Genomic DNA, 19,310 nt, shown 5'->3' with positions numbered 1-19,310 from the left:
GTATATAGGGGGCGGTGGGGACATTATGCTGTGTATAGGAAGCTGGTGGGGGGGTCATCATCTTATATATATAGGAAGCTGTGTGGGACATAATTTAAATAGGGGAGTTGTGGGGGGGGTCATCATACTAGGGATACTTTTAGGGAATAAGTGGACATTATGGCTTTTTAGGGCCACACAGGTGAATTTTAAGTGGGTACTTAGGAGGAATCATTATATTATAGGGGCACTCAGGGTATTTTAAATGAAAAAGGAGCACATAGGAGGAATTATTACTTTCTAGGGGCAAGGTGTGAACACTATTACTTTCTGGGGCACTCAAAGAGGGTTTTAATTTTTCTATGGGGCAATTTACCATATAAAGGGCTCAAGGTAGGTGTTTTACTATGTAAAGGGCACAGTGGTGAACATTAGTATGTGGGGCAGAAAGGGGGGCACTGTTACCAGGTCACACACCTTGTAACGTACAAATACAGCAGCAGTTGCTCGGCATTGGGGTCTCAGTAGGTTGAGGAGTATGATACCATACCTCACAACCATCCCGGATACAGCGGGACTGTACCGGATTTGAGCGGGTGTCCCGGTATCACGATTGTGAGCCATGTGTCCCGTGGCTCCGCCCACCCGCTTTCTCCCCGTCTGACTTTCTCCCCCTACTATCCACATGAGCAGAGCCGAGCGCTACTTCACTGCTCTGGCTCTGTGTGGTGCCGCTGTTATGCGTCGGCGGCAACAGCACTTTCCTGGCTGCCGGCGCTTTAAATCCTGCACCTGCAGCCCAGTGCACAGCTCTCAGCTGGGCTGCTTGTGTATCTGCATCTGTGGGCGGAGCTACCGCGCAACATGCTGATCTCTGTCCACAGATGAAGAGACTGGAGGGAGAGGAGCTGCAACACCAAGGAACGCTGTATGTGACCCCCCACCTACCCAGAGCTGTATGCCGCAACCCCTCCTCACCAGAGCTTTATATATGCCTCCAGCCACCCCCCCTCATCAGATCTATATGCACCCCAGCCTCCTCACCAGATTTTTATGCCCCCCAGCCCCCACACCAGATTTGTATGCCCCCCAGCCCCCATACCAGATTTGTATGCCCCCCAGCCCCCACACCAGATTTGTATGCCCCCAACCCCCACACCAGATTTGTTTGCCCCCCGGCCCACACACCAGATTTGTATGCCCCCCAGCCCCCATACCAGATTTGTATGCCCCCCAGCCCCCATACCAGATTTGTATGCCCCCCAGCCCCCACACCAGATTTGTATGCCCCCCAGCCCCCATACCAGATTTTTATCCCCCCCAGCCACCACACCATATTTGTATGCCCCCAGCCCCCACACCAGATTTGTATGCCCCCCAGCCCCCACACCAGATTTGTATATCCCCCAGCCCCCTCACAAGATCTGTATGCCCCAGCCACTCCCCACCAGATCTGTATGCCCCCCAGCCCCCTCACCAGATCTGTATATCCCCCAGCCCACTCACCAGATCTGTATGCCCCAGCCCCCCTTACCAGATCTGTATGCCCCCTAGCCCTCTTACCAGATCTGTATGCCCCCAGCCCCCCACCAGATCTGTATGCCCCCAGCCCCCTCCCACCAGATCTATATGCCCCCAGCCCCCTCCCACCAGATCTGTATGCTCCCAACCCCCCCATCACAGCTGTATGTGCCCCCAGAGCTGTATAAGCCCCAACACCAGAGCTATATGCCCCTTAGTAATATCTATGCTACCAGTAATGCGTATGCCCCACAGTAAAGTGTATTTCCCCAGCAATGTGTATACCCCTTAGCAGCGTGTATGCCCCTCAGTGAAAAACACAGACGTTCTTCACTGACGTGTTAAACATGCATATGTCCCTTCATACTCCGTGATTCACGGCACACAGTGGTTGTCCATGTGCAATCCGTGATACGTGATCCGTATTCCGTGATTGCACATGGACATATACTCATCTGCCTCCGCTCCTGCTCTCCGTGGTGCTGAAGAGTCCCGCGATTCAGCATCCAGAGACCACTCTCTCACCTCTGCAGCTACTTCCGGGTCGGCTCTGGCTGCATAAATTATATATGCATGCCATAATGAACCAGCCAGGAAGAAGCAGAGAGCAGCTGCCGAACTCAGCATCGCTGGAGAAGGTAAGTTGAACAAGCTTTTTATTTTCAATGTCCGTGTTTTTCTGGTACGTGTTTCACGGATCACATTTTATGTTTATCAGCTCACCGTGTACACGCTCACTTCTGGCCTCTCCCTGGAGCACGGACAGGCACTGCCACAGCCCGATATTGCAAATATGGCTTTCCTCGCCTCAAGTGCTGGATGTTTCTCCTTTCTTTTATTCACGGACCACACCATAGTGTGGTCCGTGGGACATCAGTGATGCCAGAAAAAAATGGACATGTTTCTGTGTGGCAATCACGGATACGCATGTACACCACACGGAGACACGGTCAATGAAAAATCACTGATGTGTGCGCAGACCCATTGATTATAATGGGTCTGCATGAGTCAGTGATTCTGGTACGTATAAAAACTAGCACATACGTACCAGAATCACTGACGTCTGAATTAGGTCTAATATGTATGCCCCCTCAAGTACTGTCTATGCCCAAAGACCCTCCTGTGATGTATATACTATAGCCACAGCTCCTCCTGTGATGTATATACTGTAACCCCAGCCCCTTCTGTGATGTATATACTGTAACCCCAGCCCCTCCTGTGATGTATATACTATAGCCCCCAGCCCCTCCTGTGATGTATATACTATAGCCCCCAGCCCCTCCTGTGATGTATATACTATAACCCCAGCCCCTCCTGTGATGAATAAACTGTAGCCCCCAGCCCCTCCTGTGATGTAGCCCCCAGCCCCTCCTGTGATGTATATACTGTAGCCCCCTGCCCCTCCTGTGATGTATATACTGTAGCCCCAGCCCCTCCTGTGATATATACTCTCTCTCTCTCTTTATATATATATATATATATATATATAATATAAACCCCCATCCTCCCTTGTGATACATACACAGCGGTGTCAGTGTGCACTGTGCGTGGCTAGGTCTGTTAAAGTGATGCCAAGTGATCACTTGCCGAGGTGGAGCTGGACAGAGACAAGCGGGGAAGGTGAGTGCGGCTGCTGCCGGCTTCCCCATATTATTACCTCCAATGTGTGTATATATGTATGATGTATATATCTATGTATGTCAGTGTAGATGACTGTGTATAGATTTGTCTGTGTATATGTATTTTAGGGAATTTGTCTTCAAATATGTACCGTATATGTGCGTATACCTGTACCCACGATCAGGACTCACTGTGTCCTGGAGGCAGCGGGTCCTGACCTGCAGGGCTGCACGTTTCTTCCGCAGGAGAACGCAGCTACCCATGCCCACTATCAGGACTCACTGTGTCCTGGAGGCAGCGGGTCCTGACCTGTGGGGCTGCACGTCTCCTCCGCAGGAGAAAACAGCTGCCCATGCCCACGATCAGGGTTCAGTGCGCTGTGTTCTCCCTACGGAGGACGCATGCAACTGCAGCAAACAATTGTTATGCTGCAGTCTGGAAAGACGCTCCGCAAGTCAGTGTTTGCTGCAGAAAAAACAAGCACTGTGGGCACGGGATTTCTAGAAATCCCTCCACTCCGCTGTACAACGCAGCGTTTTGGACACAGCAAAAACACGCTACATCCAAAATGCTGCAAACACTGATCGTGGGCACGCAGCCTTAAACAATGTGATCAGCAGTGCTGAAAAGGATTGAATGTGGGCGTGACAGATTGAAAAATGGGTGTGGTTAGGGGGCATGGCCTTAAATTGCCGCGGCGTGCTACGCGCGCCGCAGACTTTGTCCCTCTTTCTCATCTTTAAGTGTTGGGAGGTATGGAGTATGTGCAGGCCCTGTTGGGGCAATGCTGAAAATATGGTCAAATATCTTTCTAATCAATTTTACAGACGAATAATTGCTGGAGAGGTTCTGAGCTAGAAGAAAAGACAGAAAAGTGAATTACTCCATGAGAAAGAACATCACATCACTATATAAATCTGCAATGTAATATTTTAATGTGACGCCCCTGGACTAGTCAGGGCGTCACAGGGTACTTCACTTTCTACTCTTTAGTACAGGACTCAACCCCCCATGGTTCTGGTTTCCCAACCTATGGTACTGCCTCCATCAGCACCCAAATCCCAATCACACTTCACACCACACCCTGTCAGGCACACCAGTGGGCTGCCTAGTGTCGTGGGCGGAGGGGACGCGCTCGCCACACTCGGGTCCGGGGCTTCTGCTGCTGCTGCTCGGTGGCTCGAGTGGTGGATTGGACCCGGGAACTCGAGTAGCGCTCCTCACCAGTGAGTGAAAAGGGGGTGGATTGGTTAGGGAGATTGTTCGTGACGCCACCCACGGGTCGTGGTGATAATGGCACCACCGCTGCTGGTAACGGGGATCCCGGGAGAGATGGTAGGGTGCAGCTGAGATGTTGTCCCCTCCGTGGGCAGGGGTTGGTGATCCCGGGGCCCGATGGTGGAGACGGGGAGGTTGGATGGCTGGGGTGCAGGGTTGCAGGGACAGCGCGGCGCGGTGCCTGATGGCACTGGTGTACTCACTCAGACAATCACTGACAAAGTCTCTGGTAAACCAAAACAGCCGGATGGACGGGTCCCGCAGCCGGCTGCAGTGTTGTTGTTGTGCTCTCCCCGGACGGCTGATGGTGGCTGTCTTTCCCTGCACCTGTGAGAATGTTCTTGACTCCTGTGGTTGCCCACCGGTAGTCCGCTCCTCAGCGTATAGGTGCCGTAGGATCCCGTTTTGCCCGCAGGCGCTGGTCCTTGGATCTCTAGCCTGTAGCGGTGGCTGTATATCCTCTCTGGGTGGACGGTTGCCTTCAATCGGGACTTTAGTTGAGAAACCCCTGGGGTTCCTGTCACATTCGGATTTGACTATTGACGGCGGCTCCAAGCCTGGTCGGGGTCCGATGGCCCTGCCTGTGTGCTTAGCTTCACTCCGTTCCCCGGTCTGGTACCGCGGCGGGCCGACGCCCGACCCGGTCCTTACGGCTCTGCGGAGTTCCACTAACTCCTGCAGACAGCCACCACCGTCTGCCAACCTTACTGGTTGCTCCAACCCAGACACCCTAGTGTTCACTCCTCTCACTCTCACCTCCAAGACTTTACTGTCAATTTTCCGCCTCCAGGCCTGTGAACTCCTTGGTGGGTGGGGCCAACCGCCTGGCCCCGCCCCACCTGGTGTGGACATCAGACCCTGGAGGGAGGCAACAAGGGTTTTGTGTTTGGCTGCTGTAACTGCCTAGGGTGGGCGTGTGTGTGTTGGTATATCTGTGACTACCTGGCTAGTCCAAGGCGTCACACTAGCTGGAATAGGACCGCCCACGTAGGGGTCAGGCAGACTGGTGGGAGGGAAGTAGTGAAGAGTGTAGTGTTAGCCCTCAAGAAGTGAGGAGCTGAGGGAGTGGTGGCTCCCTGTAGGTTACAGGTTGGGTCGCAGACGATGGTCTGGGCCCGGAGGAGTCGGAGACCCGGTCGCAGGGTATTGAGGCTGGGTGTCTAGACCCGGTCTTGGAGGACGGTCAGCAACCCGAGCCTAACAACTGGTCCGGGACCGAAAGCACGGCGGGGTACAGGACCCCAGGTCGGGGAGTAGCTTCAGGCAACCCAGCAATTAACCTGTGGAGGATAGTGACTTCATGGACTGTCCCTAAGAAGCTCAGAGATCAGGGACACTAGTGCAACAAGGGGAATAGGGCTTTCCAACCCACGCAGCCCACAGAAATCCCAAGCGTGAGCCCTTGAGAGCGCAGCTCCACTACCAACAAGCCAACGGGCCACCAGAACACTTCTAATTTGTGCACGGAGGCAAGCTCCGGACCACCCGACAGTACCAGATGGGATGGATACCCGGACGAGCTCCCCCAAGAGGGCAGCGCCACCCAGAGACTTGGTTAACATTGTTGTCAGAGTCTGCTTTGCGGTCGCATCATCACCAACACTGCCTGAGTGAATACGGGGTCCTCCCCTGCTTCCAACCAACGCTGCGCTCCCCTACACCAGCATCTCACCATCCAGAGTCCCAGGGCCTTCTCTACCCGTGGAGGGAACATCATCTGGCTGCCCCACTCCATCTCCCCCGGGTACTCCCATCGGCAGCGGCGGTACTCCCCTTACCGCAAACCATGGGTGGCATCACAAAATCTTATCCACTGTAAATACCCCCTTTTTCATTTTAAGTGGTCGCGAGCACCCGGGTCCGGAGACCCTCGATCCAGAGCAGAAAACCCCCGGATCCGAGCAGTTCGACTGCTGGAGGGGTGGCACACCTCAAAGAAAAGACGAGAAAAGTGAATGACATGAGAAACAACATCACGTCATTATATAAATTTGCAATGTAATCTTTTAACATGCTCTTCCAAACTGGTATCTACACTATATGGTCACTGAATAATGGAAATATTGGTCATGGTTTTTGTATATCGTTTATTCTGCAATAAAAAACATTGTTCTTGGCAGCACATCGCCCGGTGTAAACAGATGTGCTGCTGATAACATGTTCTGTATTAGGACAGAAGAATATTTTAGTGATTTTTTAATCTTCATTATATTCTTTATCATCCTGGGTAAAAAGGACAGAAAACAAAGCCAAACAACCTGAATAACTTGGCACTCAGTTCAGTATGAAATCAGTTTGCCCCTGAAATGTTTTTGTGTGATGGTGTGATGCCCTGCCTGGCCTATCAGGTCGTCACAGGGTATTGTGCAATCTGCCCTTCTGCACGATATCTGCATCCTCCTTGGTTATGGGTCCCTGTCTGTTGGTGTTGCTAAGAGCCAAGCCAGTCAAAATCCTAAGAACACTTTGCACCACACCCACCAGACACGCCATTGGAGGCCCTGAAGGGAATAGGGCCACCCACTTGGGGGGTTGGTAGGGAACAGTGAGAAGTGTTAGAGGAGTGAAGTGTTGGAGTGTGAAGAGAGAGTAGGTCAGTAGCAGGGCTCCTTGTAGAATACTACCGTAGGTGACAGACGTTGGTCTAGGCCTGGTGGGAGCTGGAACCTCCGCGCAGGGGATCATGTCACGGGGCACGGATCTGCCGAGGAGGGCAGTTGGCGGCCTTGAGCCATCTCCGGGCAGGGGCCAAGGCACGACAGGGTACGTGGACCCTAGGCAGGAAGTAGCTTCACGCAGCCCGGTAATTTACCCGACGGGGGTGAAGTCTTTAGGATTCATCCCTCACCTGCTCCAAAATCGGGGTACTAGCGCACCGATGGGATAGGACTTTCCCAAATACAGTCCAGGAAATTCCAGGTGTGAACCCTGAGAGCAAGCTCACTCCATTAGCCATACGAGTGAGCGGGACCCGAATAGTTCTATACTACAGGGTCCAAATAGTGAAGAAGGTGCCACGGAAGAGGTCACAAGCTAACAAACATCACCAAGGGGCACGGATCCACGCGTACTCCCTCCCTGCTGCAGAGGTGCTCAGAATTCTGGTTTACAAGCTGTCGGTGTCAGTATTCTTGGACTGAGTGAGTACGCCGAAACCCTTTCCTCCCCAACGGCACCCCTTTAACGGGCTCCTGGGGCAAAAACCCCCTACCCACGGAAGGGTTAAACATCTTGCTGCCTTACCACCGCCACCGGGGCGTCCCTAACAGCAGCGGTGGTACCCTATTTTACCACGCACCGTGGGTGGCGTCACGAACTTCTAACCCCCCTGTACATACTCCCCCCTTTGATCGAGTGGCCGCGCGACCCCTGGGTCCGCAGACCACGCGAGCCACCGTGGATCCGGATCCGAGCAGCAGCCCGGCTGCTGGCACGGGGGTGGCACAATGGTACAAGTATGTTTGCACTTTTAATTTTAACCCATGGTCACGCTTTTTCTAAGTCCAGCCCTGCTTATTATGGACTTTCTATATGTTGTACCTGTTCCCTATACATTTAGTCACACATTTTGTATATTATGTCTCCTATCCATCCACAGTGCAATTTGTCCGTGTTGTGGTTGAGCTATACATCTAACAATTTATACTTTTGGATATTAATAGTATGCATTTTAGATGCTCAGGCAAAATATATAGAAACTATTGGCAGATGCCCTCTTCCAAAATGGTGCCCACTAGCTCACACATCCAGTGAGCATGCTTGGAGCAGCACACTCTAGTGGCAAGGAATAACTATGCAGACAAACACATTGGCCGGATCTGGGCATGCTCAGTACATACAAACAGACTCGAAGACTGAGGAAACATGTGATATTACAGATCAGTGACTGGTGAGCGATGTTAATTGGATATTATTACTAGACACCTGTATGCAGGTTAATGACTGGTTAATTATACAGCTGGGAGATGTGCATGTACATGTGACATAATGTGTTATAGTGGGTTACATGGAGTCACTCGGGACCTTGCTGCAGGCACTGCTTTATATATCTTGTGTCTACATTATAGTGCTGCATTGAGGCTGAATGTTTCCAGGTTTAGGGTATGTGCCCATGATCAGGTTTCGTGGCATTCTGACGCGAGTGTCCTGTGCAGGAGAACGCAGCGTCCGTGCCCATGATCAGGATTCTGGGTATTTTTGCTGTCTTCTCCCGCTGAGAGCACTTACGTCTCCACAACAATAAATTGCCATTCTGCTGCTCGGGAGCCCACGCCGCAGGTCAGTGTACGCTGCTTTAAAAAGAAGCACTAAGTGCAGGAGATTTCTATACATCCCATCCACTGTGCTTGTACTGTACAGCGCAGCATTTTGGACGCAGGGAAAACGCGCTGCATTCAAAACATGCTGCGGACACTCATACCGGTAGATGGTACTCGCCCTTAGGGCTAATAAAGTTTCACGTTTCTTCTGGAAACTAGATTAGGAGTGCTGTCGTTTCTTTCGGTGTCTAATCTATGTGTCTATCTACATACACAAGTTGTGATCTGACGCCAGTGACCCTACTGAGAAGGTTATACTGTATGCTTGTGTGTTTCTCCAGGTACAGCCAGCCTGCCTCTCCCGGAGGAGGGGCACCTCCTACCTAGGCACAGGGAGTGGTCTGTGTGCAGCTCACAAGCCGGAAGAACAATAAGTTCCAGTTGTCACCTACATTTGAATAGTTGGTGTGAGAAGCCGGACGCTTCCAGCCTGATCGTGCCATCTATATGAGACATTGGGAGCCGGGCAATGCCCTGAGAGTCTCCGCTGGTCCTGGCACTGACTGGAGAAGAGAAGGACTCATCCCTGTAGATGGGGCCCCTGGAGGAGCTGCTCCTGGTCCTCTGTGTACTGTACGGGGGAACCTGTGGAGGTAGGAGACATCATCTCATTGCACCTGTTCCATGTGCTTGAAGCAGAATACTAGACATCACCGTGTGACTGACGTCCTGTGCCCTAGGACATTGGTCTGCTGCTTGTGATTGACTTCAGTCCTGAAACTATCACTCCTGGCATGCTACAGCAAGGTAGAGCCAAGAATTGTAGTTCAACAGGTTCTTGAGATCCACGTGTCGCAGACCCCAGCTCCTGGAATACAGGAGCAGACATGGCACTGATAAGATCAGGCTGTTATTTCTACAGACCTGTCCTGGTCTCTTTCTTTGTACTTCCACTGTCATGGCAGTCTAAGGCTACGTTCACATGTCCAGTAATCATCCGTTAGGCCTCGCTCTCATTAGGGTATGGCATCCGATGTGAGAGAATCTGATCATACATGCTACAAATCTCGCTGCAAGTGTGAGCCGGGTGTTACTGTACTGTGCCATGATTCTTTCGCATGTGAGTGTCGGATCACAAGTGCGGAGAAGGAGAGATTAATTGCTCCATTTTCTCCACTGCCGGTCTCTGTGTATATCACTTTGATCTCAGATGTCATCAGTGCAGTACGATGTTTCACATGCACCCATAGACTTGTATGGGTACATGTGATTCGATATACACTGCCAAACACAACATGCATTGTATACCAATATCAATCACTAAAAGTAGATATTGTTTTTCAACCAAATATTTGTACTACTTTTTATATAAAAACCATGTACTTTATTATAACAAATGCACATACATACATAGATTGTTTAAAATCAGGGAGGAAAGACAGGATAATTGACCCTACTCTTTTCCTACCTAACAACAGGGGTCGGCGTCCTAAGTAGTGAGACGCCCCCGTTCCACGACGACTGACCCTAGGTAATCCCTTCCTGCGTATTCAAGGTGTAGTCCCCTCAAGATTGAAATACCCCAACAGTAGTAACACCACAGTGAGGAAAGAGGTGCTCAGTCAATAATGGCTAATTTGTCTGTATCACCAATATGACCACTGGGGATTAAGGTATAGGGTCAGAAGCTGTCATTAAGTCTGTGTGCTCAGTATGAGATATAGAAAGTTAGATGTTGATAATCATATATTAAAGGAATGCCCAAGACTATTTCTGGCCGTATCAAAAAACTGCCCGACGCGTTTCGCCCTTTAGACAGTTGAGGGCTCATCAGGGGCTTTGTGATTGGGTCTTGAAGATTTTCTTTTGGCAATTCCGTTATAGTGGACTCCTCTTTTCACTTTTAACGAAAGGATGGTTGTGATGTATGGGAGTATTGACTCACTGGAGTTATGTCCCAAAGTTGTGTCAGATTAAGGACATATCCTCCTATATGGATAATTCTTTTGTGCAAGGTTTAGCACTGATGTGTCCGGAATATGGCTGAACTTTGGTCTTAGGCGTTCCACTTTGTTGATCTGCATCTGTCTAGCATAGTTCTATAGCTCCGTACTGTCCTTATCTCTTAGATGTGATTTATATAATTACCACACTAAGCTTGCCAACCATTAAAGAGTAACCTGAGTTCAGAAAGAACAATGCCTCCAGGTTGGCGATCCCCCGGGTATCATGTATTGATTTAGTACTGTCCTCTATATTGACAGACAGTGACCGACGTACTCATAGTCCTGATTGCAGTCCCACAGTGGGGTGACTGTGTAGGAATCCACCGCAGTAGGTATCTCCTCCGGTCTGTATTGGGAGTCCCAGGTCTGATGTTCAGTGATCGCGGATTACCTAGGGTCAGTCGTCGTGGAACGGGGGCGTCTCACTACTTAGGACGCCGACCCCTGTTGTTAGGTAGAAAAAGAGTAGGGTCAATTATCCTGTCTTTCCTCCCTGATTTTAAACAATCTATGTATGTATGTGCATTTGTTATAATAAAGTACATGGTTTTTATATAAAAAGAAGTATAAATATTTGGTTGACAAACACAACATGCAGCAACATTTTCCTGATGCCGATTCGGCATCAGAAAAATGTTGCAGATAAACACTGCCAAAACTGGTGCTAGTGCAATCCTATGTTTTATCAGATTGGACTTGTCCCTAGTAAACACAAGTGGGAGCGAGGTCTTAGAACGGATCCAGCAGCAATCCGTTGGCAAAAACGTGTTGCACAGACATAACTTTTTTTTTGTCCATTTTTAAATTGATCTTAGCTGGACCCAGTTTTTTAGCATTGGAGTCTATGGAAAACGGATCTTTTAACTGATTGCTATTTATCTCCCATTTGGCACTGATCCAGTAAACAAAAATGGATCCTGAACAAATAAAAGATAACCACATGACTAATTAATGGACCCATTTTCTGTAGACTGCAATGTTAATTGATTTCAGCTGAATGAGTTTGTTTTTTGTTTTTTTTTTACCATTGGAAGTCTATGGAACATGGATCCGGTAATTAGCCATCCGTTTATCTTTCATTTGCACAGGATCCATTTTTTGATTACTGGATCAGTGTCGATTGGAAGATAAATGGCAATCAATTAAAAGCCGTTTTCCATAGACTCCAATACTAAAAAAAAACAGGTCCAACAGACAAAGTTCTGTCTGTACAACTTTTTTGCCAACGAATCTCTTCAGAATCACTAGACTGGAGCACATAGTCTTAGCCTATGTTCACACAGAGTTGTTTTTTTTTATTATTATTATTAAGAAAAACTAATCCATAAAAACACTTTTTTGGGGTAGTTTTTGGAAGTGGTTTAAAGAGTTTCTTCACTGACGCGTTCTTTGCAGCCTCGTTGGACAGTGTCTACTTTGGTGAGGTTTTCTTCTCCAAATTAGGATGTGATTTAAAGATTTGCCATCTACCGTACTTTTTTTTTCCTCCATCAGTGGTGGTTTCAAAACTGCTTCATGAATTAACCCCCCCCCCCCCACAAAACCTCTTTATATAAAGAGCAAAAAATAAATAGGAACTGATTTATAAGACGTTTTGATGAGGATATTGACAGATCTGCTCCAAAACACACTGTGCAAGAATAGCCTTACAGCTCCATTTACCCTCAGTTTTATCAACCTGTAGAAAATGCTTTGTGAATCGGCACCCTGAAATCACAATTGTGTGGTCCTGATGGTTGCAATGGCAATCTAAGGCCAGAATCACACTTGCTAGTGCCTCGCGTGAGTCTCTCATGGTAGAACCCGGCATGGCCGCACACTCCCCTGACAGGAGCGGGTTGGTTGCATGTATCTATGCAACTCAGACGCTCCTGTACGCATAGTGTGCGGCCATGCCGGGTTCTACCATGAGAGACTCGCGCAAGAAACACTAGCAAGTGTGATTCTGGCCTAAGGCCTAGTAACTGTCTTGGAGTCTACCAGCTATGGTGGTGTCAACGTAAAGTGGACCTTCTGGAAATGTTATTTCACCTTTTTGTGCAGTATTACTATCTAGTTTAAGGAAACAGTCAATATTTTGAAACTTTTTTTTTATTCTTCTAAATTTTCATCAAATTTCCGACACTTTCATAAACAAATACAAAACTTAGTGGTAATAAAGTACAAAATGTCACAAAAAACATTCTTGAATCAACAGTAAGGCCTAGGACACACGGTGAGAAAAATGGTCCGAGTGGAATACGATAAAAAATTGCATTCCACTCGGACCGATATTACTCTATAGGGCAGCTCCCTTGAGCTATTATTTTCTCAGCCCTAATTGGACCGAGAAAACAGTCTCAGCATGCTGTGAATGGAATGTGATCCTGTTCCACTCGCACCCATGCAAGTCTATGGGGCGAGAGAAACGTCGCATTGCTCTCGCGTTACACCGGTGTACCGCGAGAGCAGTGTGATTCTCGCATCAGCCGGCAACGGAGGAGAAGGGAGATAAATCCCTCCCTCTCCATCGCAACGCCAGCCCTCCTCTCTGCAGCACCGGTCCTCCCCTCCGCAATTGTCGTCTGATCACACAATTGGACCACAATCGCTGTGCTGCGAGCGTGTGCCGAGTGTCATGCAGCACTCGCACAAATCCCCGTGTGGCCTCGGCCTAACCTATGCACCACTCCACCACTCGTGCTGCTTGGTGCAGCTCTCTACCAGCTGCAACTTTGTAGAGAATCCAAAAAATTCCAAGGCACCGAGAAGCTCCTTTCCGTTATTGGTCCCAGCATACAAAAGGAAAAAGTAAAAAAAAAAAAACGTTTTGGCCGACAAAGGGTCTTTTTCAAGCCTTATGTGTAATTTTTATGACTTGAAAAGACCTTTTCTTAGACGAAACGTTGTTTTTTTGCACTTTTTCCTTTTATGTGCTGGGACAAATGAAGATTTCTAAGTGGAGAGGAGCTTCTCGATGCCTTGGAATTTTTTGGATTCATCACCTAAAACATTCTCAGGATCTCTGGGATCCATTGAATCATTCCAGGGTTATTGCCACATAAATTTGACCCTGGTCAGAATTGAGAAATTGGGCCTGGTCACTAGGCCGTTACATTTTGATTCAGAAAAAAGGATGTCAAACAGGTTTTAAAATGGCCATGCAGATGACACATGGATGACAATACTGATGAAAATCTGTCCTCCCTTTTTTTTTTTTTTTTTTTTTTTCCCTTTTTCCCTCTGCATAACTATTTGTTTATACGTCCATCTGAACCCGGCCTTAATATTGTTATAGTTTCCAGCTCCAAAAGCAAAGTTCATAGAGAAGGAGCTCCTTATCACGCTGACGCCACACTTGGTAAATAGATTTCTTCTGATCCTTCATTACTAGTTTCCTCAAGAGTAACCTGAAGCCTCATGCTCAGTCTTGTTACAGCCATGTGTTGTAGGCCATGGATATCTATGGGCACATACTATATTTGCTTAGGTTACTCAGGTGTCACATTACGAAGATATTGTCACTACAATCCTGTAATGAGAGAAACCATGCTGTGTAGTACAGACAGGCAGTGACTCCATGTTTATCGCTGCCCATCGTCCGTGCACAGGGCTCTGGTGTATATATGAGGCCTAACATTAGTGCAGCACAGATTGAAATGTCACTTTTCGCCTTAGGCAGCTATTGCTTCCACTCCTTGTGGCAAATAAACATTTACATTCTTTCTTTTCTTATAACTGAATGATAAGGCTGTGTTCACACACAGCCAATACCTTCTCTCTTGGCAGTAAACCTTACATTACATTGCACATTACATGTATGATTTGTCTAAAGTACATATATTTAAAGGGGTTGGTCTAAAACGACAAGTCTGCACTTTTTGTATCGCTGTAGGTGACTGCAGACTTATGAATCCTCACATTGTGCACACTGTACACTGTGAGGATTGTCCGGTGCCAGAGTCGGCAACGGCGGTCACGTGGCTGCAAGTATGCGATATACGCAAAGTCCGACTATATGGGCGCTGCCTCAGTCACTGTATTCTAGTCGGATTCTGGCCAAGAGTATGCATACCACATACTTGATGTCACATGATCGCCATTTTCGGTTTTGACACCGGAGAATCCTCACAGCGTACAATGTGCGCAATGTGAGGATTTGCAAGTCTGCAGTCATAGAGAGATACATAGTGACTGCAGACTTGTCATTTTAGACCATACAAGCCAAGTTAGTAATGATGATCGAGCACTAAAATACTTGAGTGCGCTTTACTCGAGTTTAGCTGGTCGGACGCTCGGATGGGCTTGACTCGAGTAACGAGTATAATAGAAGTCAGTTATTGGGCAATTTGGCTTTCCGCCTACATTCATCCAGCTACAAACAGAGCATTTATGGGGAAAAAAGGGCGGTTAGGATTTTTAATTTTATTATTTTTTTTTTGTTTGACACGCTACATCCGAAAACGTTTTTACCCCCGGTGAGAGCCATTCAGAGACTGCAAGTGACTGTCACTGGGATGCCGGCTCTCAGCATGCAGTGAAGGGAGCCCGCGCTTTGTGTCTTGAATACTTCACAAGCGACGCATCTGAGCAGCCGCGATACTTGGCTGAGCACTGATCGTACCCTAGCACCCTGATGCTCGAATGAGTATCAAGCAGCGGTGAGTACGCTCGCTCATCATTAAAAGTTAGGGGGTTTTCTGTTGGGTTTTTTTTTGGATTTTTTTTTTAACCAAAACGCAGCTAAACTTTCTCATTGCTTTCTATAGGTGCAAAAAACACTGAAATAATTGACAAAACGTCTGCAGTTCTCAAATTTAGTCAGGTAACAAAAAACACATCAAGCGTGTGCACGAGATCTCTGAAATCTCACAGCCTTTTCTGGTTCTGTAAAATCCAACATCTGTTTTGCATAAAAATGCCCAGAAAAAACCCCACTACATTATTCATGACATTCTTTTAGACTACTGAAGAAAAAAAAATGCATAAGTGTTAATTTTTTCTGATGTTTGTATAAGTTGATTGTACATTATAATCACTGATTATTTTTGATCCCCATACAGTGCGTAGCATGACCGATGGCAATACACAGCGCTTTGTATCCAACTCTTTCCATCCTCATCCTCTTTCATTGCATCTGTCATTCTATTAACTAAACTCACATAGCAAAGTGTTATCACAAGCGATGATGGCTGCATTTCTTCTACATCATTTGTGGAAAAATGACATTTCATTAAGGTTCTGATGTGATCTCCATTACTGAATTGTCTTTTGGTCACAAAAGTCAGTGGAAAACTGAAGCATATACAATGAAACTAAAGGTGGTGACACACATAGCGACGACGACAACGACGTCGCTACTAAGTCACCATTTTCTGTGACGTCCAGCAACGACCTGGCCCCTGCTGTGAGGTCGCCGGTCGTTGCTGAATGTCCTGCTTCATTTTTTGGACGTTGCTCTCCCGCTGTGAAGCACACATCGCTGTGTGTGACAGCGAGAGAGCGACGAACTGAAGCGAGCAGGGAGCAGGCATCTGGCAGCCTGCGGTAAGCTGTAACCACGGTAAACATCGGGTAACCAAGAAGCCCTTTCCTTGGTTACCCGATATTTACCTTAGTTACTAGCGTCCGCCGCTCTCACACTGCCAGTGCGGGCTCCCTGCTCCCTGCATACATAGCTGGAGTACACATCGGGTAATTAACCCGATGTGTACTCTGGCTAGGAGTGCAGGGAATAGGGAGCCGGCACTGGCAGTGTGAGAGCGGCGGACGCTAGTAACTAAGGTATATATCGGGTAACCAAGAAAAGTGCTTTCTTTGGTTACCCGATATTTACCTTAGTAATGCGTCGCTGCTAGCTGGGGGCGAGTCACTGGTGAGATCTGCCTGTTTGACAGCTCACCAGCGACCATGTAACGACACAGCAGCGATTCTGATAAGATCAGATCGCTGGTCGTGATCGCTGCTGCGTCGCTATGTGTGACACCACCTTAAAACATGCCTGATAGTCACTTGAAAATATTTTTTTTTTTTTTGTTTGCTGACCATTTTCACTTTAAAGATTATATAACTTGGATTCTGTCTTACAGGAGCTATCGCTTGCCATAAATGTATAATTTTATTCCTTACCTGGTGTAGAAGCCGCTATTTTGTGCCGCAACATCTGTGTTCCTGGGATATGGTGCTCTCCTCCCACATCTAGTCTTTTTTAGCCAACTGGGCATGGTCCTAAAGATGACTCCCACAGAGAAGTGTTGAGGATCATGCCCACTTGGGTTTACATACAGGGAAGAACAGACCATATTTCAGAGATTTAGAGGCGCAGACACAATTAAATAAACAATGACAGGTTCAAGCGGATGCTGGCATTTACACCAGGTAATGAAAAAACATATTTATGGGACATGACAATAAAACAAATCCACCTGGATATACATTAGATAAGTAAAACAAGATAAATTATGTTTCTAATTCATTTATAAAAATTACCTAAAGGGAACCTGTCATATCAAAAAACACCGTTAGGCTCCAGATATGGGGTTTATCTGCAGGTTAATAGCATTCTAAAGTTGTGTGGCCACTACACTTGAACCCTGGCTACCGGGAGGAAATGAAAGGGGTTTTCCCATCTCCAAGATCCTATCCTAATATGTAGTAGGTGTAATAATAATAATATCAAATACCTCCAATTAGAAATGTAGTATAGTTCTCCTGATTAGCTTATGTCTCTTACCTCATGTTCAGGGCATTGCAGGACCTTAGATATCCGTGGTTATGGCCACTAGCAACTAACTAACCAACTGTGCCTATATGCGTGGTCATAACCATGGATATCTAAAGTCCTGCAATGCCTTCACATGAGGCAAGCAACATAGTGAATCAGAAGAACTATACTACATTTCTAATTGGAGGTATTTGCTAATAATATTATTACACTTACTACATATTGGGATACAATCTTGGAGATGGGAATTACCCTTTAACTTAATTTCTCCAGGCAGCCTATGGCGTTGTCATTGAGACGCAGCTTCAGTTTTCGCTCAGCACTGATGCACTCCATCATCAGCAGTGAGGGACATGACAGGTTCCCTTTAAGTCATTGATGGTATATTACAAGTATGTGCCATCACTGTCTGATCACTGTGTTAACTACCAAATGCTACATGTAGCATTAGCGCCAATGTTGACTATGCAGCCTCTTAAAAAACTGACAAGAACCAAAGGGGCAATGTGAACGCCCACAGTGATACTCCTTTACTATAGCTTTTTAGTGGAGTTTACCCTCTTAGTAACTTGTTGCCATGTCCTAGTCATATTCCATCAATGTCTTCTGGTCTTAAGATTAATCTTTGTATATTTGTTTCCTTTTACATATTGAAGTTTCAGTAATAATCATCTCTGGAGAAGAGGGTGGACAAGCAATTCTACCATGCAGCACCATAGCGGAGAGCACAAAAACTGTCATTTGGTTTATGGAGGACCCTAAACAAGTTATACTGAGCTGTAGCAATGAAACCCGCTCTAATCCAAAATACTCAGACTGAATGGGAGTTCTCTTGTGATATCAGATCTACACATGGAAGATGAAGGGCTGTACGGCTGCAAAGAGTGTTCAGAAACGGCAGGGACTGCACCTCAAATACAGCTGAAAATAGCAAGTAAGCTCAATTTCAGATGCATTTTAGGGGTAAAAACAAGTAATAGAATATTTCTAATTCCAAAATTGAAAAATTTGTAGATCTACTTTATACAGAAACTAGCGTTGCCCGGGATAGGAATTGTCTCCCCCCCTCTTCCCACCCCCCCTCGCTCTCCCCTTCCTCTCTCCCCCCTCTTCCCTCCCTCTCTCCCCTCCCTCTCTCGCTCTCTCCCACCCCCCCCTGCTCGCCCTTCCCCCTTCTCTCTCTCTCCGCCCCCCTCGCTCTCCCCCCCGTACTAAATACTAATGAAATTTAGGTAATTTTTGACTCTCCCCCCTCTTCCCCCCCCCTTTCCACCCCCCTCCCTTCCTCCTCTCACCTCCCTCGCTCTCTGCCTCCCCCCCCCCCTTCTCTGCCTCCCCCCCCTTCCTCTCCCCCTCACCCACTCTCCCCACTCTCTCCCTCTCTCTCCCTCTCTCTCTCCCTCTCTCTCGCCCTCTCTCGCCCTCTCTCTCTCTCTCCCTCTCTCTCTCTCCCTCTCTCTCTCTCCCTCTCTCTCTCTCCCTCTCTCTCTCTCCCTCTCTCTCTCTCCCTCTCTCTCTCTCCCTCTCTCTCTCTCCCTCTCTCTCTCTCCCTCTCTCTCTCTCCCTCCTCTCTCTCTCCCTCTCTCTCTCTCCCTCTCTCTCTCGCCCTCTCTCTCGCCCTCTCTCTCGCCCTCTCTCTTCTCGCCCTCTCTCTCTCTCCCTCTCTCTCTCTCCCTCCCTCTCTCTCTCTCCCTCTCTCTCTCTCCCTCTCTCTCTCTCCCTCTCTCTCTCTCTCTCTCCCTCTCTCTCTCTCCCTCTCTCTCTCTCCCTCTCTCTCTCTCCCTCAAATTCAAATTCAAATATGCTTTATTGGCAGGACCAAAATACAATTAGTGTTGCCAAAGCAAGAGAAATACAGTAAGTGTGGTGGGAGGGGATCAGGGTTATGGGGAGTTGGGGGGCACAATTTGGGCTCTGACAGTCCATTTAGGGGTCTTAGGTTCC

The 19,310-nt window shown here is 47.8% G+C and overlaps 1 protein-coding gene across 1 annotated transcript in view; it reads left to right on the top strand.

The window, feature by feature from the left end:
* Positions 1-8,217: 8,217 nt before the first annotated feature.
* VSIG10 (V-set and immunoglobulin domain containing 10) overlaps positions 8,218-19,310 on the top strand; it is a 55,116-nt gene continuing 44,023 nt past the window's right edge. The window contains 4 exon segments of the mRNA XM_075324151.1: positions 8,218-8,287; positions 8,999-9,310; positions 18,023-18,175; positions 18,178-18,300. Of these exon segments, the coding sequence (XP_075180266.1) occupies positions 9,250-9,310; positions 18,023-18,175; positions 18,178-18,300 (337 nt within the window). The 5' untranslated portion in view covers positions 8,218-8,287; positions 8,999-9,249.

Source organism: Anomaloglossus baeobatrachus, chromosome 1 (genome assembly GCF_048569485.1).
Source record: "Anomaloglossus baeobatrachus isolate aAnoBae1 chromosome 1, aAnoBae1.hap1, whole genome shotgun sequence".
Classification (NCBI taxonomy): Eukaryota; Metazoa; Chordata; class Amphibia; order Anura; family Aromobatidae; genus Anomaloglossus; species Anomaloglossus baeobatrachus.
The sequence above is the reverse complement of the archived record's forward strand: the minus strand, read 5'-3'. Positions and strand labels throughout refer to the sequence as shown.